The following is a 25444-nucleotide window of genomic DNA, read 5'->3' as shown; positions in this document are numbered from 1 at the left end:
TGGCTTCACCCCACCTGTATTTCCCCTTGTGCTGTCTCAGCCAACAAGTGCACCATAGCTTCTCTTAGAAGACAGACCAGACCCTCCGTACAAAGCTCAAAGGATCTTTTCTTCCCTTCTCTGTTCTGCTGCTGCAAATTCCCCAGGGTTTACAAACTCAGCCTGTCTCAATTATTCACCTTGATGTTTTGCGAACCTGAGCAAATCAGATGAGAGCTCCTGGCAGCAGTTTTGTGTTGGAAATATATAGCAAAGAGACACTTCAGTTTTACTGACAATGTCTTTGTGTGCCAGGAAAGCACCATTTTCTTGGTTAGAGCTCTCCTTAGTGCTGTAAGCAGTAAAATCCACACACAAAGCTCCAGCTTCCAGAACTCTCCTCCCTGTGCTGAGTACCAAAAAACCCCACATTTCAGCATCTGTTGTGTGTCCAGTTCAAACCTGGAGCAGCTGTGAGTTACAACCAGGCCAGGAGTCCTTGCACTGGCTGTGAATGTGGCCCCAGAGATGTGCTCCAGGTTTGGGGTGTCTCCCCTGTGACTGCTGGCCCCTGGGCAAGAGACACATTTTGGGAGCTGCCTGAGTGTGAGCAGTGAGTGCAGGATCCTCCCAGACCTGTGCTGTCTCCTGCAGTGTTCTTAGATATCTGACAACTCTTTGGTAACATTTATAATGAGCTAGAAACCCACACTCACCAGCTCTGCCAGCGTGACCTTGCTGCTTTAGGAATTTTAATCAAAGTTGGGGTTTCACTGTCCTCTCTTTGAGAGCTTCTGTCTCTCTCGCCCTTGTTCTTGTCACCATTTTCTTTCAAGCACTGTTCAGCATTTCAGCTATCAAACACTCTACTTAAGAGGGCCGAGCCCTCAAGCTCAAAGAATACATGAACTCAAAGAAACCAGCACTCAGCTTTGCTGTGAGAAAGGAAAAAAAACCTGTCTCACTTCCTATCACAATGTGAATGTGTCATCCTGGCCACATAATCCTCTTGCAAATCTTTGCCATTTGAAGTGAGAATTAATCTCCCACAAAGATTTCCCTGTAGGATGGCTGAAGCCATTTCACTGTAGCAGTTGCAAATATTTTCTAATTCAGTCAAAGTGATGTATTCACAGATGTGCCAGATTTTAAATGATTACCTGCTACACTAATTATCCGGGATAATTCAGGCATTAATCTCTGTCTTCATCTCTGTGTAGAAAATGTGTTGTTTACAGTTTCTGAGCTGTTTTCTATAAAGATTTCCATCACCCTCTCCTTGTTGGGCCATCCATGTTGGGTCTGACTTTGCCAAGTAGCAGCAGTGAGTCCTGACCCAGCCAGCACAGAGCCAGCAGGGGAAGACACTGTCAGCTTTCTGCATGGTACCACTGCCACAGCCAGGTTCTTCAATCTCTCCAGGAGTTCAGCATTCCAGCTCCCTCCTGCCTGGGAAGCTGGTGAAGGAAATCACCATGACTTTTGTCCTAGCCCACAGGAGCTGAAGCACATCCTGTGGGAAGCCTGTCCAAAGCAAGGTGTGAGAGTCTCATCTCCTGGCTCTAAAGTTCTTAGCATCCCTGGAAGCCCTGGGATAGCCCTGAGTTTTGGCTGGCTCGGGGCTGGCAGGCTGAGATGGATTCAGGCCATCCCATGGATGCTGCAGGTGTCCCTGAGCTCAGCTGTGGCACACTGAGGTTTGCTGGTGCAGAGCTGTGGTTCAGACCCTCAGCTGACACCAGCAGGGTCAGATATCAGGACAAAGTCCTTCCCTGGGAGGGTGGGCAGGCCCTGGCACAGCTGCCCAGAGAAGCTGTGGCTGCCCCTGGAAATGTCCAATAGCAGGTTTGGACAGGGCTTGGAGCAGCCTGGGATGGTAGAAGGTGTCCCTGCCATGGCAGGGGGTGGCATGAGAAGATGTTTAAGGTCCATTCCGACCCAAACCACTCCGTGATTCTGTAACACCTCATGCTGAGGTGATGATAATGCCCAGCAGCCAGGCATGCTGAGATCCCCCCACTTTCCCACTGCCAAACAGTCCCAGGATAATCAGTCTCTCCAGCTCCTCAGTGCCATACAGAGATGCCCAAGGGCTTCTGCCCCTTTCTGTGGGAAGTTTGCTCCTGGATGCAAACCCTCCCCACACCCCCCTGGAAAGAATCACGTCTGTCTCAAGATCTCCAGCATCACTCTGGCTGGCACAGCAAGGGCTGCGAGTGCCTTTCTTGTGTTTTATTACACAACAGGCAGTGGGCTAAGCTGGAAACCAGGCTGCTGCCTGTCAGATGCTGATAGAGATGGCTGTGACAATGCCCTGGGGACCAGGCTGTCTGGCTGTGGCTGAGTGCCTCCGAAGGAGGGCTGGGGAGCTTTCTAGTTGTGCCAGCAGTGCTGGCAGGAGCTGGAGTGATTTCTGCAGCAGCACTGCTCCCTGCTGCTGTCCTGCCCCGGGAAGAGCCACCAGCAGCCCCGCAGGATCGGGATGTGCCCAAGCTGTGCTTTCCTCCAGGAAGGAAGGGGGAGTTGGAACATTTCCCTTGCAGGCTACTGAGTAAGGGAAGCTGGCTGCCTGAGAGGCAAGGGAACTTCAAAGGTGCTTTTTTTGCTGCGTAATTAGCAGTGCTGCAAAGCGTAGGAGAAGTCATTAGACTCTATTTAATATATTTCTCTCTCCACGTGCCTCTCTGTTGCTCTTCGCTAAACCCAGAGCAGGAAACAGCACAGAAAACACATCAGTGCTGTTTTTCAAGCAGGCTAGCACAAGAGAGATGCCCTTGTGTGTCCTGAACAGAAGGCACTGCAGAAAAGAGGGTCAGGAGAAAGTTAATCTTTACAGAACTCGACACAGGCAACTCTTGCGCCTGTTTCAAAGCTGTTAATTTTGTAATATGTGTTGGGCAAACTGGAAATAACATCAGCAGAGCTTGGGGGGTTGGTGACAAGCTCAGAGAAGCGAGCAGCAAAAATCCAAGCAGGCTATTTGACGTAAATGGTGCTTAACATTTTTCAAAGGAAAAGATGTCACAGAAAGAAAAAGTCTGTGAGAAAATCAGGAAGCTACAAAGGCAATTAATGCATAGGTAATTCAGCTGCAGCTGGCAACAAACGACTTTGCTTTCAAAGCTGGGGATGACATACTGAGGGGTAAGAACTTAATAGGATCAATCTCAAAAATAACACAAGAAAAATTACTAAAGGAGGGCAATCTAGCATTAGAAAAAGCAATTAGAACAGTTAGGGGATGAGACAGCCAGAGAAGAGATGAAAGAACTGATGAGCACAGGCTGCACTGGGCAAGGCAAAGTGCTGGGCAGCAGCAGTGGTTCCGAGGAGCTGTGACAATGCTGTGGGGACAGCCAGCCCAGGGCAGAGGAAAATGAGGGAAAAACACCTCTGGAGCAGGCCCTGCATCAGCAGGGAAGGCAGGTGGGGGAAAGGGAGAGCAGCTGCCCAGGATGCAGCTCCAAGAGGGATGCAGGAGGTTTTGGACTGTAGCACACTAAAGGATGCTCATGAAGGTGCTGAAGAAATGCTCATAAATAAATACTAGCACTGGGATCCAGGGAAAGGGAATTCTCAGAGCAGGGTGCAGGTGACTGACCTCAGGCAAGAGCTAGCCTTGTCTGCCAGAAGGCAGCAAGGCTCTCAGGTGAGGAAAGCAGACAGAGCACAAGGGAGGAAAAAGCTTAAATCTAAAGATTTACATGGCAGATAAGCCATCATTGGGACTGTGAGCCTCAAAAACTTGAAAGCTGGGGCAAGATCCCACAGGCAGAGCTCCTGAAAGAACACCCTGTAATAGAGGAAGTTTGGAAATGTCTCCTGGAATTTGCAGTGTCCGAGGGCCACTTGGGAATGGTCAGTCCAGTGCCAACGAGACAAAGCACAGCAACTGCATTTTGTTATGAGATGGATAAAGGACTCCACCTTTGGAGCAAAGAGGCTCAGAAATTATGGAAATGGGGTTGGTTGCAATGGAAAAGAAAACCACAAGTGGCTTCTGAACACAGCAGGTCGGGCAGAGAACAGAGACATTCCCTCCTGGGTGACAGCACAGCAGATCTGCTGGATGAGCTGTGGCCATCCCTTCCCAGAACCTTGGCTGCTTCTCCCAGCCCCAGGGAAGCAGTTTGTTTGTACTTGGGAAATGCATGCTTTAGCATCTCTGCTATTTATAACTTCCATGTGCAGAAGTTATTCATAATTAAAATTTTTATTATAGCTTGCAATGCTCTGCATTCCACAATGTATTTAGGTTATACACACATATATATCTCTCAAATACTTTTCATCTCCCACCAGCATCTTGGATGGAAACAACGATAGCTAATGAGAAGGCCAGGGAATATTATATTGGAGAAAACACAGAGAACTGGGGATTGTGCTGGTTTTAGTGCTGTTAAATTATGGGAACTGACACCTTTTTGTTTCTGTAGTCATATTCCAGTTAAGTTCAGTTTTTATTTTAATAGTCAAATAAATCGGAGCAGTAGGAAGGTCATGCAGAGAAACAGCTCTCTAAAAAGCCTCAGCAGGAAGAAACAATGAGGAAGATATCACCAAGGCTTTGTTCTTCCTGCCATCCATTCTCTCTCCTCCATCACTGCCTGCTAAGAGCCTCTTTCATGCTGAAGGTCAGACAGATAAGGGGCATCTGTGCTGATAACGTTAACTACCTCCAGCCAGGTCAAAATCAAGCAACTCACACGTCCCTGGGGAGCTGGTGGGTGGAGCAGGCATGGCTAACCCAAAGTGCTTCAGCGCTGATGACTCTGTTAGCACCGACGCTAAAATAAACAAACTTAGCCTCATTTCCACTTGCCCTATTTCCAGAATACCGTCTTTGATTTTTTTCCTGCATAGCCAGTCAGCCTGGGATTTGATCTTCAAAGGTCCCTTCCAACCCAAGCCATCCTAAGAGTCTATAAATTTATCATTGCTAAAGGTATCATAAGTGCATTAACTTGCAGATACTGATGGGCTGAAGAAAGCCTGTTCCTCTCTGTGTAACCATCCCTAAAGCTGAGGAATAAAACTCAGCTCTCTCTTCTGGCTTTAGGGTGCCCAATCATGTCAGCCCAGAACATCTACCACCACCTACTGCTGGTGGATGGGAATCTTGGCTCAGGGGGACTCTGCTGGACACAGCCAGGATGATTCTGTGGCACAGACGTGCCCTGGAAGGAAGGAGCACTGCAGAATTCACCACTTTCCATGAGCAAAGCCCTTGGTTTGCCCTTGCCTTCTCAAGCTGAGTTGCTGCAGATGTATTTCAAAGGGGAGAGACAAACCATGACACTCCACCACGTGTGCTGGAAGTCATGGGGAGAGCCTGAAAGCCAAGGTGTGAGTCACAGAGTCCTGGTGAGGACTGGGGCAGAACACCGTGAGACTGGGCTGGAACAGCCTCTGGGGTTTGCAGCAGGGTTTGGAGGTGCCAGGCTTCACCACCTCACAGCTCCTCAGAATTCCCTGATCTCCTCAGAATTCCCTAATCTCAGAGTCAGAGTCAGCTGGGAGCAAGGCTGCTGCTCTTCGTGTCCCACTCACTGCTCCCCACAGGAGCATGACTGTGCAGCTATTCAGGCACCAAAGGCTTCGGGGTTTTGCTCTTTTATGACTGGTCATAAACTGCATTTCCTCAGCGGAGGAGTGGAGCTGGATTATGTGTTTTACTGAGCCTGTAAAGGTCAAAGCACCGCAGGGAGCAGCAGGTGCCCAACACCTCTGCAAGGCAGCCTGCTGCACAGTCACTGAATGCAGTGCCTGAGCTGAGCTGCCAAAAATTGAGTAATTGCTCGAAAATTAAAAAATCCTGTGTCCTGACCGTTTAAATACATCCTTGAGCCAAAGGGAAGGGACAGATTATAAATGTATGAGATTGCTCAGGTCTGTAAGTGAACCTAGGGCTGTGCAGAGAGCACTGACTCATTGTTTTCTCCCCCAAAATAGCTGGGGTTATAGCTGAGTAGCTGTGGGGGACAGGAGCAGCAAACAGAATCAGAAAAGGAGCTAAAGCATCCAGGTTATTAAACATATCCCCATTTTATTAGAAGGGGTTGTGTGTATCCTCTTTCACCTATATGAGCAGCATCAACGTATTTGCTGGACTGCAGTGTGTTCAAAAAGAAAGCTGTGAAACACTGGCATCTAAAAAGTCATATTTCAGAGAATTCTTAGTAATATAGCTGTTTCCATTGTTCAGTACCAGGGGAAGGCTTTTCCCAGAAAAATCCCTCTTAGTTTTTCACTGCTTTTGCCTCAATAATATCCTTCCTTTATCTTTCAGTTTTCCTCTTTTCTTCTGCCTTTCTAACAAGAGTCCCCTCGATGCAGAAGCACAAGATAATGCTAATTGAGCTTGTCAGGCCTAAATAAAAGATGGGATAATGCAGGGGGCTGCAACCTCTGTGGTTCCATCTGGATACTTCAACTTCTATCATGTAGCAAGAGCAAACCTCGCTGTGCTGCTTGCACGTAATGGGCAGAGAGTTATTGACCTGTCAGGCAGGGCACTGGGGTGTTAACTACCCCAAAAAACCCCAGAGCCCAGCCCTGAGAATTCTAGAAATAAATGCCAGCATATTCCCTGGAATATTTTAAATCAGCCAAGGCTCATCTACAGATGGCAAGCTCATCTTTTTTTTATTTAAGGGAAACATTTCTGCCCTGAATAAGGCCTGGCATGGTTTGGCCAAGGTGGTACCCAGGGACACACAAACACCCGTGGTTTCAAGGATTAAAAGCAACAGAAAGGATGAACCCCCTGATTCCGCTGTCAGCACTCCCAGGATTGGATCCTAGGATGGAGAATTTGTCTGGTCTGACAAAGAACATGCAGCATGTGAGGCTGGAGCACATCGAGTGCCTCTGTTTAGAGGCTCTGCAAACCCCAGATGAATATTAACAACTTGATTCAAGTCCATGGGTTACATGTAATTAGGCCAAAGCCAGCAAAAAGACAAACAGTTCTACACCTTCAAATGAATCCTTTAGCTCGCTAACAAAAAGCAATTAAGCTGCCTGCCAGTCTGGAGTGAGGCTCCAGGGCTCATTTCACACACAGGCCTCTGGCTCTGTGGTAGTATCCCCAACACAGCACTGCTGCAACCTATTTCCCTTCACTTTCCAAGAAAAATCTGCTGGGAGACCTCCCCACATCCAGGCACAAGGGCCAGAGAGAGCACAGCCTTGGGAATCAATCAATCCCACTGCTCAAAAGGTGGGCACAGCTCCTCAGGAGGGAACAGACAGTGGGGCTTCAGCATTTCTTCACATGGATTGCACTCTGTGGGGAAATGGAACAGAAATCAGAGAATCATGCAAAGGTTGGGATTGGAAGGGACCTTAGAGATCATCCAGATCAACCCCCCTGCCATGGCAGGGACACCTTCCACTGTCCCAGGCTGCTCCAAGCCCTGTCCAGCCTGGCCTTGGACACTTCCAGGGATCCAGGGGCAGCCACAGCTTCTCTGGGCAGCTGTGCCAGGGCCTGCCCACCCTCACAGGGAGGAATTGCTTCCTTATGTTTAATCTAAATCCCCCTCCTCTAGCTCAAGGCCATTCCCCTTGTCCTGCCTGCCTGTCCAAGTGTCACTGACGGCACTGACAAAGTGCAGGAGAATTTCCCATTTCAATTAATTACTGCTGATGCCACAGATGAGTTTCAGGAGCACTGTAATTGAGATCTGGGTAATTACAGCTGTGCTGTAGAATGAAGAAAAGGTTGGAGTGTGTCACCTGCACCTCAAACACAGGTTCTGCACGCGGCCACTCACCAGATTTCTGTGCTGGTCAGCAGGAGGCTCTGAGGGGCACAAAACTGGGGAGCAAAGAAGGGTATTTCGCTCAGCTGCCACACCAAGGAAGAGCCATTTCACCCTCTTTCCAGAACCTCCTTGTTCTGCTGCACCACAAAAAGCTTCAAGAAATATTAATCCCAGATTGTATTGGCAACAGAACAAGAGCATAATTTCATTTCCTGCTGTATGACAGAGTTAGAAACCACTGACAGCTTAATTTCCAAGAAATTCAAATTAACAGTTCTGAAATGGGGCTGGTGAAATGAACATTTCCCCATACTTCACAAGAGCTTAGATTTGAATACAGATTTAGGAGCTGGCCTTACTTCTACAGGGGCAAACCTATCACCCCAAAACCTGCCACATGCAGGGACTGGCCAGCTGCTGTATTTCCAACCAAGTTTATGGATTCATAAAACTCCTCCTTAGCAAAACCTCCAGGTAATAACTGTGCAGGCCGTGCAAGCAGAAGAACATTTCTGACAGTCCTAAGGGTCACAAATCACAGTGGGGAAGAGAATTTCTGCTGGTGGTGCGATTTAAACTGGGTAGCAATTACTGCCATGGTGCTGAGGGAGTTCAGCTGGTGCAGAAAAGCAGAGGAATCTGTGTGCTTTGCAGATGAAGGAAAGCTGGAAACTGCTACCTGGGGGAAATCCAAAGTTATCGTGGAAACAATGTAATGGGGAGCTGAAAAATCTTTATATTCTTCTGTGCCTTAATTTTTAAACTCTCTAGTCTCCAAAAATTGAGAAAATTCCATGTCTAACATCCCTATACTTCTAGTCAAAGTTTTATTTATTTTTTAGCTGCACATGCCATTTCTGATTACTGTACAGGTCTTGTTTGGCTAATCCAACTACATTTCATTCCATCATCTAAAACTGCACCCTGAGTTTGGTGCCAATGTTCTGATTCCTCCAACCCAACACTGGCAGCTAAGTTCCAATTTGGCCATACATTACTCTCAGAGATACATTTTAAACTTAATTTTTTTTTTTTTTAAACTGCTGTCTTTTGCTGTAACCACTGTCTGAGATTAGCTGGCTTGAAATACCAGACATACCAACCAACAGGAAGATACAAAATACAATATACAAAACCATTTTGTAACTTCCTACCTGCTGCTGGAGTGAAGTCACTATTCCAGCATCACACACAGGCACTGCATCACACACCAGAGGCTGCAACACCTTCACACTCAGGGGTTAGAGGGAATTTTTCCCCAGCACAGTTTGGTGTAAGTAATCCCTGAAGTATTAGGCATCTCTGTCTTTTATCCTAAAACATCTGAAAGCTGTGAGGGCTCACATCTCTCTTTAACGTGTCTTTAATGCTGCAGGGCTGTAGGGCACCATTTATCCCCCTAACCCACCTGCAGCTCCCATTACCAGCTCACAGCCCGTGGTTTTCACCCTGCACTGGGTGCCTCTGGGTTGCTGTTCTTCCACCCATATTGCTCCTGCTGCAGAGTCAGAAGTGTTGGTGCAGCTCCAGTGATGAATTCGTGCCTGGCTCCCCAGAATATCACAGGTGTGGCTATAAGGAATGTGCTTTTGGAAAATGTGTGTAAAGTGTGAGTTCCCTGCAAAATGGACCTGCACCTGAGGGCACCACCATGGCCAAAATGCTGCAGCCTCAGGAACACCAACTATCCCATTCATTTGGAAAAAATGACAAACTGGCAGGAGGATTATGTGATTTCAGGTGCAGCCAAGTGGCTCTGATGAGAACCAGCCCATCCCAGAGTGTCCTCATCACCCACTCGGTTACTTTCTGCCACTTACAAATGATGGAGCCACCTGGCTCCTCTCACATCATTCCCTCGTCCTTTCCTTTGTGATTGTGACAAATTTCTCTTCACTAAATCATGGTATTCCTGTCACGTCGGGAAAGGTATTGAGATGAGGGACCTGGCAGTGCATAACGTCCCATTGCATCCTGTGCTGCTTGGATAAAACATGCTGATCTTCCCATATTGAAACAGCACAAAGCATATGGAAATTCTGGGGTTTGCATTTGGATTTTGTTTGCTTTGTTGGTGAAAGATGGTGTCTGCCACAACCAAACTATGGCTTGGCAAAAGAGAAGAATGAGCTGTATGGAAATAATCAATATCGAAACTGCTTCGGGGTGCTCCTAGAAATATGGATTTATTGAAGTCTGAAATGCTGAGGGAAAAAACAACAAAATTACGGCAGAAAAATTTTTCCTCCTCTGAATCAAGAACCACTTGAAGCTGAGGTTTTACTCTTTGCAGAGGTTTTACTCTTTGCCTTGCTCTGCCTTCCACAGACACTGCTGGTGTCATGCTGTGTGCCTGCAGTGCCTAATAAAGCACCAAGCCCTAATCCCCAGGCTGGGGGGACACAACCGAGGGCCAAGAGCAGCTCAGATTCTCCTTTCTCAAACCTCATGGCAGCAATTCTCGTGTGCCTCTAGGAGAAAAGCTGACCTGAAGAATAACTGCTGCATTAGGTGTATTTGTCCCTGGAAGAGAGGAGGGGAGAGAGCCTGTTTGCACTGCAGCAGTGCCTGGGGCTCATTAACAAAGGGGATTAATGAAGGTGTCCTCAGCGCTCCACTGCAGGGAATCAGCAGGCAGAGATGCACTTTCATCTCACCTCATCCCCCATGTGTTTTATTTCTCTGCAGTGATGCTCGTGGCACAAGATTTCCTGCTGATGCCCTGGAGAAGAAGAGCTCCACCCCAACCCAAGGGTTTCCTGGCCCCTTCTCCTCCTTCCCCCCGGAATGCTGTCATCCCAGGTGTATCCAGTGCAATGCAAATACCACGAGGCAGAAATGCCCAGTCTGCTGCTATTCAGCGAGGGCTGAACCTGATTAGGGGAGGTTAAAAAGCTACCCATATTTGTAAATCTCAGCGTTTATTAACAACTTGCCTCACTTACGTGGCGAGTTCAGCCCTCTACCCCTGGCTCTCTCACTCTGCTGGGGCCAATCCCTGCTCCCAGCTGCTCCAGATACAAAATCACAAACTCCACAGCCCTCTCTGGACTGCTCACTGCAGTTAATTGTTATGATGGGTCCCTCTAATTCATGTGGGATTGTGTGTGATGTGTCATTGCATCACTGGAATTATTCAGGGAGAAGAATGATGAGTGGTTTGTGGCCCAGTGAATAGCAAATACTGCTATTCTTATGCCAGTCTTAGGCTTGGGCTTTGTCTTAGTGACAAGCCTGTTCGATGACAATAAAGGAAGGGGAATTGGAGAAAATGGCCAAGGAGAGAATCTTTGTTTTCTGTCCCTCATTCCAGTCTCCCTGGAATGTGAGGAGTAGCAGTGAACAAAGAGAAAGCACTCCAGGCATTGAAACAGACTGATAAAGCAGCGATGCCTTTGGGATAAACTGCTTTTCTGCTCATCTGGAAGGTCACTGGTCCAGTTTTTCTCATACTTTTTTTAACATGATAAAGATCAGATGTCCAAAAGTATCAGCGATTTGATGGGTCTGTGCTCAGTTTGAGCAAGTGAATTGAGGAGCCATTTGAATCAGCAGATAATCAACAACACTTGGGGAACCTGCTCAAGGAAACAACTCAATACTCTCCTCTGTGCTTTAGCCAGGAAAGGAGCTCGCCCACACATTTCCCCAGAGACTTGTCCAGCAATTTGGGAATGGAAATAGTAGGAGAACTGGTGCTGGTTCTGGTTTTTCTCGAGTTTATCTTCCAGAGTAAACCAAGAGTCACCCAAAGCGAAGGAGGAAGCCTCTCCTCTGCCTGTGCCCAGCTGAGGACACAATCCACTCCCCCCACTCCTGTTCCTGTTCCCAGGTGATGCAGCAGTTCATCACCTCACTGTCTCCAAACCTATCATGTTTTGTGGTCAGAACTGGAAAGCAAGTTCCCACTGGTTTATCTGAAGTACTGTACACACAAGATTTTGCTTCCTCCCATACTGTTCCTGACCTTAAGAGCCTTAAAATGCAGAGCCACACTGCTTTAGCTTTCAGTCTGTTGACAAATTCAATCATCAAGGTACAGATTGGCTTTTGGGTACACAGAATGAGATTACAGTGGCAAAACCAGTTTGGAACATTCAAATGAAAGTTCTGTTTGATAAGGTACCCTCAATCAGCTCTACAGCCCTGAGCTGCCTCAGCTCAGATCCATCCTGCACTGGGATTACTCAGGAATCTCAGATTATGGTTTTACAGCCAGGAGACTCTGGTATTACAGATGGATATGATCTAATTTCAAGTGGGAAGACTGTGGAAAAAGAAATTGCAGGACTGGGCTCCTGACACACACGGTTTCACAGGAGAAGATAGTAATAGGATAAAAAAGATAACACAATACCCATCCCCCAAGCTAAAACCAAACATCAGGAAGCAGTGGGAAGGATTCCCTTCACACACACAAGGTGGTCAGCAAGGTTCCTCCACAGGAGGAGAAGGGCAGATCCCAGCCCATGAACCTTTTCCAGCTAAGCAGCATCACAAACAGAGCACAACCTCCTCCTCAGGCATGATTCAGGCTTGTGAGCAGAAATCCCAACTACCTGCTGGCAGAAGCTGGGGGCAGCACTCTCCAGCATCCCAGAAGGTACACACTCACTGCAAGCCAAGCAAATAAAGCACACAGGGAAAAATCCCAGCAAAAAGAGGAGGTAACTCACAGCAATGAGCTGGTAGGAGTTGTTCATCATGGCTATGAGCATGTTCAGCAGCACAACGAGGGAGATGACGTTGTAGGTCCCGAACATGGTGGCCCCAACAAACTCTGTGAACTCGTGTCTGGCTTTCACATTGGTGACGTACAGATTCAGCAGCCCAAACACAGACCAGAAGAGGGACTGGAGGGTCTCGAAAAGCCTGCAAAGAAACACAGATTTTTAGTTGGCTTTTACCTACCTCATGCTGGGGGATGGAAAATTCTTTCAGGTAGGGAATACAGAGACACTGGGAGACGCCACAGAGCAGCCACTCAACAGAGCCATTCATCCCTCCTGGGGACACCCTGTGCTCAGCCATGGACCCACCAGCCAATGCATGTGAGAACTGAGTCACATCAACAGCATTTGCTGCCTGTCCAAGAGCCCAGTCCATGTCCTTGGGAGATGCAGTGAGCAGAACTGCCCTAAGGAACCCAAGGCTCTCTTTCCCACTCTGCACACACTCACAGAACAGCCACAATATATTCCATTTAATTAAAATTGCCATGCTGTGATACTGCTGTTATCTATAAACTCTCCTGTTTAATCAGTGCCTGCATCATTAACATGTCTGTAGGATAAATGCTCAGGGAGCCCATCCCCAAGTACAGCGTGACTGCAGTAGTTAAACTGCACAACAACCAGGCACCACGGGCTGGGAGATGGGAGAAATCACAGCCACTTGCACCTTTTGCTCTGATACAGCCTGAGAGCTTGCAACTGCTCCAGCTGCTCTGACCTGCTGTGTTTGCAATGCACCTGCCCAAAAACCTGCTGTGTTTGCAATGCACCTGCCCAAAACCTGCTGTGTTTGCAATGCACCTGCCCAAAACCTGCTGTGTTTGCAATGCACCTGCCCAAAAACCTATGTTTGCAATGCACCTGCCCAAAACCTGCTCTGTTTGCAATGCACCTGCCCAAAAATCTACTGTGTTTGCAATGCACCTGCCCAAAAATGCTGCTGTTTGTAATGCACCTACTCAAACCTGCTCTGTTTGCAATGCACCTGCCCAAAACCTGCTGTGTTTGCAGTACACCTGCCCAAAATTCTGTTGGCTCTGAGTGGTTGGTGCAGCATCTCCCACCCAGCACATGGCAGAGTCCCTGGCAAAACCCTGCAACCAGTGCTCAGTAATGACTCAGATGAAAGAGAGTCATCACATTAATTCAGCTCAAGGGTTTCTCCTCTTCTGAAGGCTTCCTTCCACAGATGAACTGGACCTGACCCCACGGAGCTGATGAGATCATCCCAGGTCTCTCTTTGCTTCAGCCACAGACAAGTGACCTTTTCGCAACCACGTCAAATGCGTAATCAGCAATCTAAATAATTGCTCTATTTGGGCATCTTTGTTTTGGCTTTCCAAAATACGGCATTTATATCATCCAAAAGTGACATTTATATGCCTGTTTAAGAGTTTCCATTCTGACCCGAGGTCAGTAGATATTTTCAAATGCAACTACTAGACAAATCAATATGAATAATTCAGATGCTTTACTTGACATACCAGGAATCTGTTCTCCCATCGTCTCCAGGCATTTGTTCATTTGTACCCTCATGCCTTGTATGAGGATTTAGTTTATACTTTGTGGATGTATCTTATGTTTTTTGCTGGCCAAAGTCATAAAGATGCTTTAAAGCAAAAATCCTTTCTTCCAAAACTCAGGCTATTTGTTAGGCTTATTAAATTAGTGAGGTGGTAAAAAAAGGATTAAACAAAGAATGCCAAGCATTTCTTTACTAGAAGTGGTGGAGCGCTAGCTATCTTTTGATATATTTATAATATTTTTACTATTAACAGTGGAAGTACTGCTTGGGCAGCTTTAAAAAAATAGAATTTTGAGAGACTCTCCTGTCCTGCTGAGTGTATTTTGAATCTTAATCAAACAGGAGAATTCTCAAAGCTCCACCACTCTCCATGGCAAGTGCCCCCCTGTGCCAAAGGAACCTGCAGGGCAGGGGAAATGGCAGTGTGACCCTCCAGAGAGGACACAGCAGGCAGGGAGGTGTGACTTCCTCCACCCCTTCCTCCTCTTCCTCACTCTCTTCTCCCTCCTTCACTTGCCATCATCACAGCTATAAACATATTTTCCAATCATCTGCCTAAGCAGCAGGCACTGCTTTCTGAGGGATGGCAAGGCCAAAGCAGAAAACCTTAAATTATTCATGACTTCCCCTCGTTGCTGTCACAAAGGAATATTACTTTTCCATGATCTGTGCATGCAGTGCAGAAAATTTCCTCACCAAGAAAATGCTGAACCCACCCTTTGAGAGTAATAGGAAATAATGTGGCAGTAAATAGGTGTCACACTTGACACAAGCTGCACACACACGAGTGCAGAATTAGAGCTCATTGTGGGACTGCTGGCAGTCAAAGTGCACTGGCCCAAAGCTTTCCAGATTTATTGCTTCAGGAGGAATAAACCATGAGCAAACTCGGGGTCCTGAGCTCTGGCTGGAGTGGCTCCAGCCTGGTTTGCTTCCCCCCAGTGCAATGTTCAGATTGCAAGGTTCAGCTGCTCCTCCCCAGCCCCAGCCCCTTGCTGTGCATCTGCTCCCAGCCAAATGTCAGCTAGTGCTGGGGGTGTTCATAACGACCATTTAAACTTTCAAGAACGCGTTAAATAAATTTCTTAAGCGAGCCTCAAACAAAAAGTACCTGCAGAGTGTTCTGTCCCCTGCCAGGAGACCTCACTCCTAATGGATCCCCTCCCACTGGGATTTTGTTTTACACAAACCTCTGCCACAAAGGCTGAGCCCCCTCAATTTCCTCTCTGTGCTACATTCCCTTGGCAGGGGGGTTTAAATGAATGGCAGGGTGGGAGAAATTGTGGTTTGTATTTAAGCTGATCCACACACTTTCTGCTAAGTGCTTCTGTAGCGTTTTTAGCTTCCAAGACATTACACCTTGCAGCCCTCAGGATGGTTGGTTTGGTTTGTTTTTTCCCACTGGCCCAGTGCTCTTTTTCCTCACTCAAATCCTGCTGTTGTTTTCTCCACTTACCTGACACAACAAAATCTGTAAAAAAGAACTGGCTTGCAATGGTGACAGGCCCAAACCAGAATTCAGAACTCTGAATACATCTGTTCAGCATTGCTCCAGAGAAAAGCGGGATTTGGTCCTGGATTTTGTGGGTTTGACCCTTCTTGAGGTAGAATTTGCCCCTTAACACACATTGTGCTTGCCAAACCTTCCTCCTCTGGCTGCTGCATCAATATGAATGCAGACCAAGGAACAGAATTTGTTATTTAATTTCTTTGCAAGAGCAGCACAACACATTTGTACTGCATGTAAAACAAAAAAAGTGAAACAGAAAAAAGTCTGAAATCTTTAATTCTGTTCTGCATTGGCACAGTGCAGATCCACTCACTTCCCCCAGACAGAGATGGGTTTCATGAGAAAATTAATCAAGCCTATGGTATTCCTGCTCTGCAGTGGGAAATGGCACATGTCTGGTCTAGCAGGTCATGATGCTCTTGAAACACAGGCTCTAGCCCATGAAAATTCCAGATTTCTTTCAGGAGAGAGCCCACAGGACAATGCTGGAGCCTTTCCTCTCCCAAGCAAGTCATGTGGCCTCAGCCATCATCTGTTTTTGATAACGGTACAAATGTGCCCCAAATCCTTTCTTAACCCCAAGCCTTCAGCTGACAGAGGGTGGAGAATTATTGGGCATCACGACAAGTTTTATTTAATTTAGCATGAAGTGGTGGACAACAGTTTTGTTTTGCTTGTTTGCAGGGCGTGGGCCTTTTTCTAGACCATGCTTTATTTATTTCTCCTGCCATTGTGAGTTAAGTACCGTGCAAGCAGCAAGAACAATTGGGTGGGGACTGATTATTATAATTATTTCTACTATTAGTAATTAAAACAAATACATCAGAAAGACAATTCATGTTATTTTTCAGCATGTGCTATCTCTTTCAGCTCTGCCAGCTGTCCTCACAGCAATTTCCACGCCAGCATCTCAGTCAAGCACCAGCATTTCCAGCAAAAAAAAAGGTTCTCCTGGGATTTTAGTCTGCAAGGAAATCAGAGAAGCCTGCAATATCATGCTCCGTAAGACTGGGTGAGATTGTTGCTGTATTATTTATTAATTATGTATTAATATCTGGTTTTAATAGGTTTAGCCCTTGTTTTCTACATTTTGTTCAGCTTCCCCTCCTCTCCTCTGGAATTAGGCAAAACAATCACTGACACGAAAGGACACTTCCTTCCTCAAATATACTGAAATTGTGCACAGCCATAATAAGATTTAAGTTGCAGGGAGACTCCTTGGTCCAGAACTAAAACGTCTCCCACTGGCAGACCTAAGCAAGAGCCTTTGTGACAGCAGAGCTCAGCAGAATGTCTGCCCCACTTAACTCCCACCTTTCCCGCAGAGCCAAGCACCTCACCTGCTATTTGCAAATGAATAAATAAAGGCTCTGTCAGTGCAGTGCCAGGCAGGGCAAAGGCAGGGGAGAACAGCAAGGAGAGGATGGCTTACGTGGAGAAGGCATTGTTCTGTTTCTCACATCGGATCCCCTTGCAGTTGTTGGGTTCCTCCGAGGCACTGGTCTCGTAATAAAAATAAAGCTGGTTCAGTCCGTTGGCAAAAGCCAGAAGCACCAGGCAGTAGATAAAAAGGAATTTAAGGATGTCTAGCAGCATGCGTCCCAGAGAAATCTGCAGGGGTCCCAGGTGCGAGTTGGCTGTAAACAGGGAGATGAGACGCAGGGAACTGAGGATGTTGGATATTGCAAAGAGAGCTTCTGCAATCAGGGTTGGGTGCCACATCTCCCACTCCTCCCGCGGCCGGGAACCATTGTACTGCGAGAGAGGACAAGGGGATAAAGGTGAATTAGGATTTCACGGCTCGGAGATAACTCAGAGAGACACCTGCTGATTGGAACCCTGCACAGGGAAATCCTAACCAGTGCTGTGGCACCAGGAGGACTTTTAACCCCTTAAAGCTCAGCTGCTGGCAGACTCACATTCAGGATTCAGGACTGGAGCTGACTTGATTAGAGCAGAGATGAAGGTTTAATGATGCCTTCTTAGGAATTCTGCCTACTACATTATGAGCTCCTGACGGTGAGAGTTGTGGGACCAGATTTTCTTCTGAAAATGGGTATGTTGGCTGTTCTTAGCCTAGCTTGAGGAATTTCAGTTGTGAGTTCACTGTCTATGGGTTCCTTAGGTCCAGGACTTTATACACAATCTCCTTATTTTTCACCATATAAACAGGTTCAGATTTTAGCAGGTTCCAGACATAAATTTCCAATTACTTTTGTTCTTTTTCCTCCTAAATATGACTGCACATTATAAACACTGTACATTCCAGGAACAATGGAAGGGAGGGAGAAGGAAGGGAAGATGAAAAGCAATGAACTATTGGATGCTTTCCTTCCCATGTAATCTCAAAAAAAAAAAAAGTGCCAGCAGCCCAGAACCAAAATGCTTTCTTCGTATTAATTTTCCTATTAGTTAATTTGTCATGGCAATTTTAGGAGAGTTGCTAAAGCAGAGGTCTTAATTACAGCTGAAACACTGGGTACATTTAAGTGCATCAATTACAACATTAACTGGGTTTGTAATGCAACTGTAAAAGCAGCAGCATTTTCAGAGCAAAGTGCAGCCAGATGCGAGCAGGTAACACAATAGAGCTGCTTCTGTAAAATGTGACTGCTCTGGCTCTGTGAAATGTAACTGCTCTGGCTCTGTAAAATGTAACTGCTCTGGCTTAACGACAGAGGCACAGAGAATGGAGTCAAAGCCATTTAACATCACGGAATAATTGTCCTTTTAACATTTGTCTCTGCTCATTTAACATGCATAAAAAGGCGAAGCTGTACTCAGAATAACACAGCTAACACCATAACCAGCGTGTTTAGGACTCCTAAAATAGTTTTGGTACCTTTGAAAAGGAAATGCTACCAATATCACACTGCCAGCCGAGATTGCAGAGATTTCTATTTCAATCTGAAGGTCCAATACACAAGCTCCCCATTTTTTCAAGGGCTCAGCTAAAAGCAGGTTGATATTTCAAACTATCCCTCTGTATGAAGGAGATGAGACATGATACAAAGGCATTTCAGCATGACCTCGGATTGCTTCTGACATTTCCAAACTGTTCTATATTACATGAACATCATGGCCTGAGCCTGTTAACTTGATTTGAAGATGGGTCTGAAAATGCCTACAAACAGGCAGAGACATTCACTTTTTGTGGGTCCCCAGCAGTGGGGGTAGGTGGTTGGGGTTGGGAAGCCTGGAGAGCAGATTTGCACATTTATTCCGAATTTCTTTCTGCAGGCTGTCTGGACAAAGCAGCCCAGGAGCTCTCTGCTAGGGTTTAGCACAGATTGCACACAAACGTGTGGGAAGAGGTCCTTCTATGCCTCACACCTGTTTTTAAGACAATTGGTTAAGGCCACATTTTGGTCCTTTATAAACTGATGGTGTATCCTTGCTTGGCAAACAGAGCAGCCTGGCATCAGAGATAAGAGAGCAAGAGCAGATTTCAGAGATGTCTAATGAGGCTGTGTATCTGGGAGGGCTGGAGGAGTTTGGTTTAGTGTCTGCTCAGAAGATGAAACACAGCAGAGATGTACACAGAATAGTAGAAATAAAGTACACCAGGTTGCCACATTTACCCTTGCTCATTACATGATAATTCAATGCATCAAATGAAAACTGATTAAGAAAGTATTTCTACCCTCTAATTAGCCTGAAGATTTCATTGGTATTGGACATTAGAGCCAGGTCTTGGAAACAGTCAAATCAAGGAAAAAAGAAAGTCTTCACGTAAAAACAAGGATGGAAAACATTAGTGTCAGTATGCAATTTATTTTTTCTGATATTTGGCAGAAAGTTAAATGTCCGTGCAATCCTTTGAAGTTCTAAGAAGTGTTAGAATATGGTATATTGGCGTATATCCCAGCCTCTTCCAGCTCAGGGCTGTTCTATAAATAACAAATCATGTTGCAAAATGTTGTGAGGCCATTCTCGACATTATAAATCCTCACATTTCAGAGTACACTGCAACCCCTGAGTGCCACAGGTCACTTCTGGGACCACATGCTCCAGAACTGCTCCCACAGAAGGGTTTTACACACCTCTCAGAACTGTCTGACACTGGCCCTGAGATCAGCCAGGTTTAATCCAAGAGGGATTAAAAATTCCCACAAAGCCTCTTCTGTGCGCTGGCATGTGGGGTTTGGTGGTTAACCTGCACATTTCTGTAGCTCTTACAGGGAACACAAACAGAGCTGTACCTCCTCTGGACCTGTGCTTTGGCTGTGAGTTTAAATCCCAATGTGTGACTGCATAAACCTGGGGATGCTCAGCTCCTCGAGCAATTTGTGTGTGAGAAAGAACGAGATTGTTAACATTTTAAGATTTGTCCACGCATTTTACCATTCCCAGCATTTTTTTTTTTTTTTAATTGCTTGCAGTTTAAAGACCAACCTTTCAAGTCGGTAATTTCCTCCCTGGTTCTGAACATTGGGAGAATAAAGGACATAATCTGTTCCTCCTTTGATGCTGTTACAGAGCTGCCTCTTCAGGGAGCAGCAACCAGCTTAAAGCTTTTCCTTTTGAAAATCTGACTCACCACAACTGCAGCCTTCAGGATTTTACAAAGGCCCCATAGCAGGGCTGTTTGCATCTTGGAGTCAATGAGCTTTGGGAAATTTCCCTCCTCTTTCCCCCTCTGCCTGCTGGGCAGGACTAAACAGGGCTGCTCTGGGGAAGTGCTTGTCCTGGCTATTGGGAGTAGAGCCCTTCCAGCAGGGCAAATGCAACAGAGCAGCACAGCAAAACTGGGAAGAGCAGGAGTAGCCAAGGAGCAGCTCCCAGTTAGCTGATTTACACCTGAGTAATTCCATGGACTGCAGTGAAGCTGCTGCTGATTCATAGCAAGGGAAGAAGTAGGCCAAGCACGAAGCTCCAGCTGAAGCCAAAGAGAGCTGTTGCATAAGGAATTTTACAGGATGCCTTTTGTGTCTTGTCTTTGAAGAAAGGGAGACAGAAGGAAAGTGCTTCAGGCCATCCCTTGGCTTCAAACCCTGTGCATATGCTAATCTGGAGCATCAGAAGTTTGTAAATGTGGCAGGTGCTTTTGAGGATGAGCTCTGATGTGCACTCTCACCACAAATGGAACGTGACAGGGGAGAGCCTACAGGGTGTGAAAGCCCCAGCCTGCTCCTTTGTCATTTCCCTGCCATAGGTGACAGGTTAAATAGGTGACAGAGTTAAATGACTCCTTTATGTCAGATGGAAGCCTCTTACTAAGTCTTGCTCTTCTCAGTGTACCTTTCACAAACTTCTGATTAATAATTTCCAGATCTGTAGGACTCCAGATGGTAAATCTTGGCTCTAGAAATTCTCAGGTAATCCTATTCTTATTTTTCCTTCACCATTTTATTTAGGAGCCATGTTTTCCCTACCCATTGTTGAAGGAGGTCCAATGCCAGTATGGAAAACAAACAGCTTTGGCAACTGAGTACCTACAAAAGGCACAGAGAGTGGGGAATTTTGTCCCCAGTGCCCAAACAATCTATTTCAGTCTTAATCAAAGGGTCAGAACGAGCAGGACTTTCATTCTCCAAACAAATTAATAAGATTTCCAGGTGAATTTTCCAAGCTGGACTACTTGAAAAGCTGCTATTTTCTTTGCTCTGTAATTTGGATTTGTACAGTTTGTACCCTGTGTACTACAGCTCTCACCAACACGTTACAAATTCCCTCTCCCAAGTTACTTTACCTTGACGTAGGCAACAATTTTAAGGGAGATAGTTGCAAGATAGAGGGAGTTCATTGCAAAATCCATCAGATTCCACCAGTCATGGACATACTCATTGAATCCACCATCCCACATCTCCTTGATTTCTCCCCAGATGAAACCTGGAGAAAGAAAGGAAGAGAGTTCATTGCCATGACAAGGCATAATTTGCCATTAAAGCTCTGTCTATACATGATGTAAGACCAGACAATTTGAAATTAACAGCTTGGAAAAAACCATCTCATCCCTCCTGCCTTCCACAAACTACAATGCTGCTGATTATGAGGCATTTTACAAGTCTGTGGGGAATGCAGTCTAGAGAGAGATGAAAAAGACCTTGGTTTCCTACCCAGGGCTCCAGATATGCACATGAGGAGACTGCTTGAAACATGTTATTTATAACCAGTACGAGCGAATTGGCTCAGCTGAAATTTGCGCTACGTGAATAAACTCTTCAAGCAGCTGTATTTGGTGTGGTTTCTAACAGACTGTCTGCTGCCACAGACACTATAAGCAATTCCCTGCTCTGTTGGACAGCACTGACTTTTTCTAGCAACACCAGAACCAACTCCTGCATGCCAGCACAGCTCCTCCCTGACCTGGAAACATCACACCGAAGAAGGAAGAAGCAGATCCATCCTCTGTGCTCAGCTGCTGTATTTCTGCCTCTCACTGTACAAAAATCCCCCTGGGATTGTTTGTGAGCAAAGGTAAGGCTCAGCATGGAAAAGGGCACTGCAGCCTGGCACCACATCCCTGGGCAGTGACTCACCTCGTGTCAGAGCTGGCTGTAGGCTCTGCGAGGTGAGTGTTTGTTCCCAAGGATACGGCCAGAGCCCATCATGTCAGCCCTGAAAAGCCTCCTGGTGATAATTCCTGGCACTTGCTAATGCTCACTGCACCTCCGTGTAGCTGGAGGGGTGAGGGGAAGCTTCTGAGGCTCATTACCAGACTACTAAACCCACCCAGCACACAGCTCTGGTTTTAAGTAACTTAAATGTGCTTTCCTGTCGAACGGTTTGTGTATTTTTGAAAGCCTAAGTCCCATTAAAAAGCAAATGGCAGCTGGGCTCCTTCATCCCCTAGGTGCTTTTGAAGATACTTTTAGAGCCTCAGGTATTTTGAATTACCCAGTTTACATTATCCTTGGATAAAACCCAAAACAAAACAAAACAAAACAAAACAAAAGAGTACACCTCCAGCTGCATTACCAATAGAATTACCCAAACTGCTGCCCCCACCTCACCACAGCATATTGCAGTGGTCACTGATGTGCTGCTCACAGCTCAACTTTAAGGACCTGGAAGTTCAATGTGAAGAGCAGTAAAGTTGCAATGAACTGCTGCAGACCCCCAGCTATCAATCTGAGCCGTTCAGCTGCCAGCCAGCAGGTCAGTGGTCACCAAGCAGAATGTCAGGGCCAGCCAGGTAATCTGGTTACAGCTGCCTCCACGTCTTTGCATGCACGCAAAGCCATAAAATAAAATAAATCAATGGAGAGGAGCCTGTTGAAGAACTCATGCACTGTATTTATAGTGAGTTATCATTGCTGGTTACTATAGTTACAGCAATGCTGTGTGTGCCTGTTCTCTCTCCTTATATGGTGGAAAATATTTCGTAAATAACCTTTAATCTAGTGAAACTGTTCTAATTTCTCCATGTAATAAACAGTCATACAGTATCTCTATTTATCCGAAACAAAGGACCTCAAGAACAGACAGCTGTAAGAGGTGCTTTTGAAAGGGTTTTTTAAAATGGATTATCCTTCTTTCATCTGCAAATCAGTTTTGCTGAAATGCCTTGAAATTTCCCTCAATTTTAACCATGAATTTAACGATAAAGTGAAGATATCACTTAAGCTCAGAAAATATATTTAACCTCCTGAGCTTTCTCTGAAGTTTCTATCAACACCTGCATTTCAATGCATAAATCAGCTTCATCAGATAAGGAGGCTGGTGCTGGAGCTGTGCAAGGAGCACAGTGCCCTGGGTCACCATCCCAAGTGATTTGTGAACATGTTTGCAGCTCTTACTTCCCTTCCTCTTTTTCCATCAGCAGTTTTAGGTTTGGCACCAGGAACAGCTGGGTTTGCTCAGCACAGAACCAGCCTGATCCAGAGCCACTTCACCAGGAGAATTCCTGATGCCACCCCAGCTGCCAGCAGTGCCACATGCTGATGGCACAGCGAGGGACATGGGAGATGAACCAGAGGAGAGATCAGGATCCTGATGGAGATCAAAGCTTTCCATCTGCTGCTGTGCTGGAGCTCAGTTTGGAAGGCGAAGTATTTCTCTCTCATCAAAAATTCATCCAGCTGTGCTTCTCTGCTCTTCTCCCATCTCATCCCCTCTCACTGCCTCACCTGAACATCCTGCCCTCAGGACAGACACCTCCTTCTCTTCCCAGTTCTGGCTCAAGCCAGACTGGAATAAGAGCCTCACATTTAACTTTCAAATAATCAACACTCCTTCCTCCTCCTGCTGATACCAGAGCACCTGATGTTGATGTGGTCAGTGGCTATCAGCACAGAGTGAGGTTTCTATTCCCTTTCCTGCATTCCTGTGGCTCATCTGGGAGCCTGGGTATAATAAGCCAGGATAGCTCCTGCACCCAGCCTCTGGGAGCAGCTCAGGGAGAGCAGAGCTGGGCTCTGGGTGCTGCCTGTGCCCTGTCCCAGCCAGCAGGACTGAGCCAGCAGCAGCAGGGACACCAGGAGTGACCCAGAGCTCATTCCAGCCCACAATTCCCAACATTCCAACACCAATTCCCACCCTGCTCCTCACTCTGAGCGTGGGGGAAGCAGCCAGGGAGCCACATCTGCCGCAGTTTGCTCGGGCTGTGTCTGAAGGCACATCAGATGGCATAGAAGAGCAGAGCAGCCCTGGGCCAACAGGATCTGTTGTTCCAGAAGGAGCCCAGCTGTTCTGCACAGCTCCTGGAGCTGCCTGCCAAATCTCCTCCCGTGCTGGGTTCGGGATGAATCCCCACGCAGTTGCCATGGGTGTGAGTCAGGCGCCCCTGGCTCAGCTTTCCCGGCTGTGGGATTGGGATTTACCTAAAACCCAGGGCAGGATCATCCACTCCACGATGGTGGGAGGAGGGCCCTGCATGTGCAGGTCAGTCCTGACGATGTGCTGCGACGCCAGCAGGAGCATGAACAGGAAGGTCAGGTAAGAGCCGGTGTGGCAGATAAACTTGATAAATGGCTTTTTAATGAACAGTCCCAGCCTGCTCTTGGGTGCAATCAGGTAGGCCACGGACAGCACGGGGAACAGCAGCCCGATGGTGACACAGGTCAGCAGTTTCACTGCCCAGTGTTTCCTCCTCCATCCCGGAAAGCCGTCGTACCAAAGCGTTGCTAGTAGCTGCTGGCAGTTGGGCTGAGCGACGAACTGGGGAGGAAAAAGGAGAGGAAGATTATTAGTGACTGGTGCTCCATGTGCACTCCCCCTCACATATGTGGTGGAGCCCACACAGACCCTCAGATTCCATTTGGGGCTGGCTATGGGCTGGAAAAGCATCTTTTGGAGGTAGAGAGAGATTTCACTCTTTTTCTAGGTAGGATTTCAGATTCCTTCCCATGGAAGAAATTTTTTTGCTATTTGTAGCATCCTTCTGTAGATCAGCTACTCGCCACACATGCAGCCTCGTGCACGAGCAGCACCACCAAAACTACTACGAGCTGCTTCTCTCCCCGTGTGTCTGAGCACGCTTCTCTCCAGAGTGTTTCAGGTTTCCACCGCCTCAAACGAGTCACTGCCAGCATCTTGCAGGAGTGACTAAAAGATGAGGCAGGAGGGAGAAGGTGCAAAGCTCTGAGAGTGTGTGTGTGTGAGAGGGAGAGCATGTGGGGTGCTGCAATCTGCCTGTGTGGGCTGGGCTGGCATGAGACAGCAAACAGCAGCGGGAGGTGTGGCCAGGTGACATCTGCTGGGGAGCAGGACAGCAAGTTTGGAGCTCTGCCTCGCTCTTCAGGGGGAGAGCAGCTGGAAAATGGGAGGGATTCAGCAGAGGCCAAAAGGAATCTTTGATCACAGCACCGGCAGTGACACTTGGCAGTTCACTTTCACCCCGTGAAAAATGGCTTTGTGATGGTGATTTACTGCATCTCGCCCAGCCCACACCAGGCTCAGCTCCTTCAGGCTGCTCTAATCCCAAACAGCCTCTGGAATTTCAAACCAAGCCATGGCAGCTCTGCTCAGGGCCAGGATGCTTCAT

General features: G+C 46.8%; 1 protein-coding gene across 2 annotated transcripts in view; it reads right to left on the bottom strand.

Moving 5' to 3' along the window:
• The window catches only part of TRPC5 (transient receptor potential cation channel subfamily C member 5), a 93296-nt gene that overhangs the window by 13580 nt on the left and 54272 nt on the right, over nt 1-25444 (bottom strand). For both annotated transcript variants that reach the window (XM_085060078.1, XM_085060077.1), the window contains exons 4-7: nt 24282-24618; nt 21209-21348; nt 16949-17271; nt 12425-12620 (exon numbers count right to left, since the gene is read on the bottom strand). In XM_085060078.1, coding sequence (XP_084916204.1) covers nt 12425-12620; nt 16949-17271; nt 21209-21348; nt 24282-24618 — 996 coding nt within the window. The remainder of the gene's footprint in view (nt 1-12424; nt 12621-16948; nt 17272-21208; nt 21349-24281; nt 24619-25444) is intronic.

This window comes from Lichenostomus cassidix, chromosome 4A (genome assembly GCF_008360975.1).
Source record: "Lichenostomus cassidix isolate B80296 chromosome 4A, HeHo_3.0, whole genome shotgun sequence".
NCBI classification, from domain to species: Eukaryota; Metazoa; Chordata; class Aves; order Passeriformes; family Meliphagidae; genus Lichenostomus; species Lichenostomus cassidix.
Note: the sequence above shows the minus strand (reverse complement) of the source record. Positions and strands in the feature narration are given on the sequence as shown.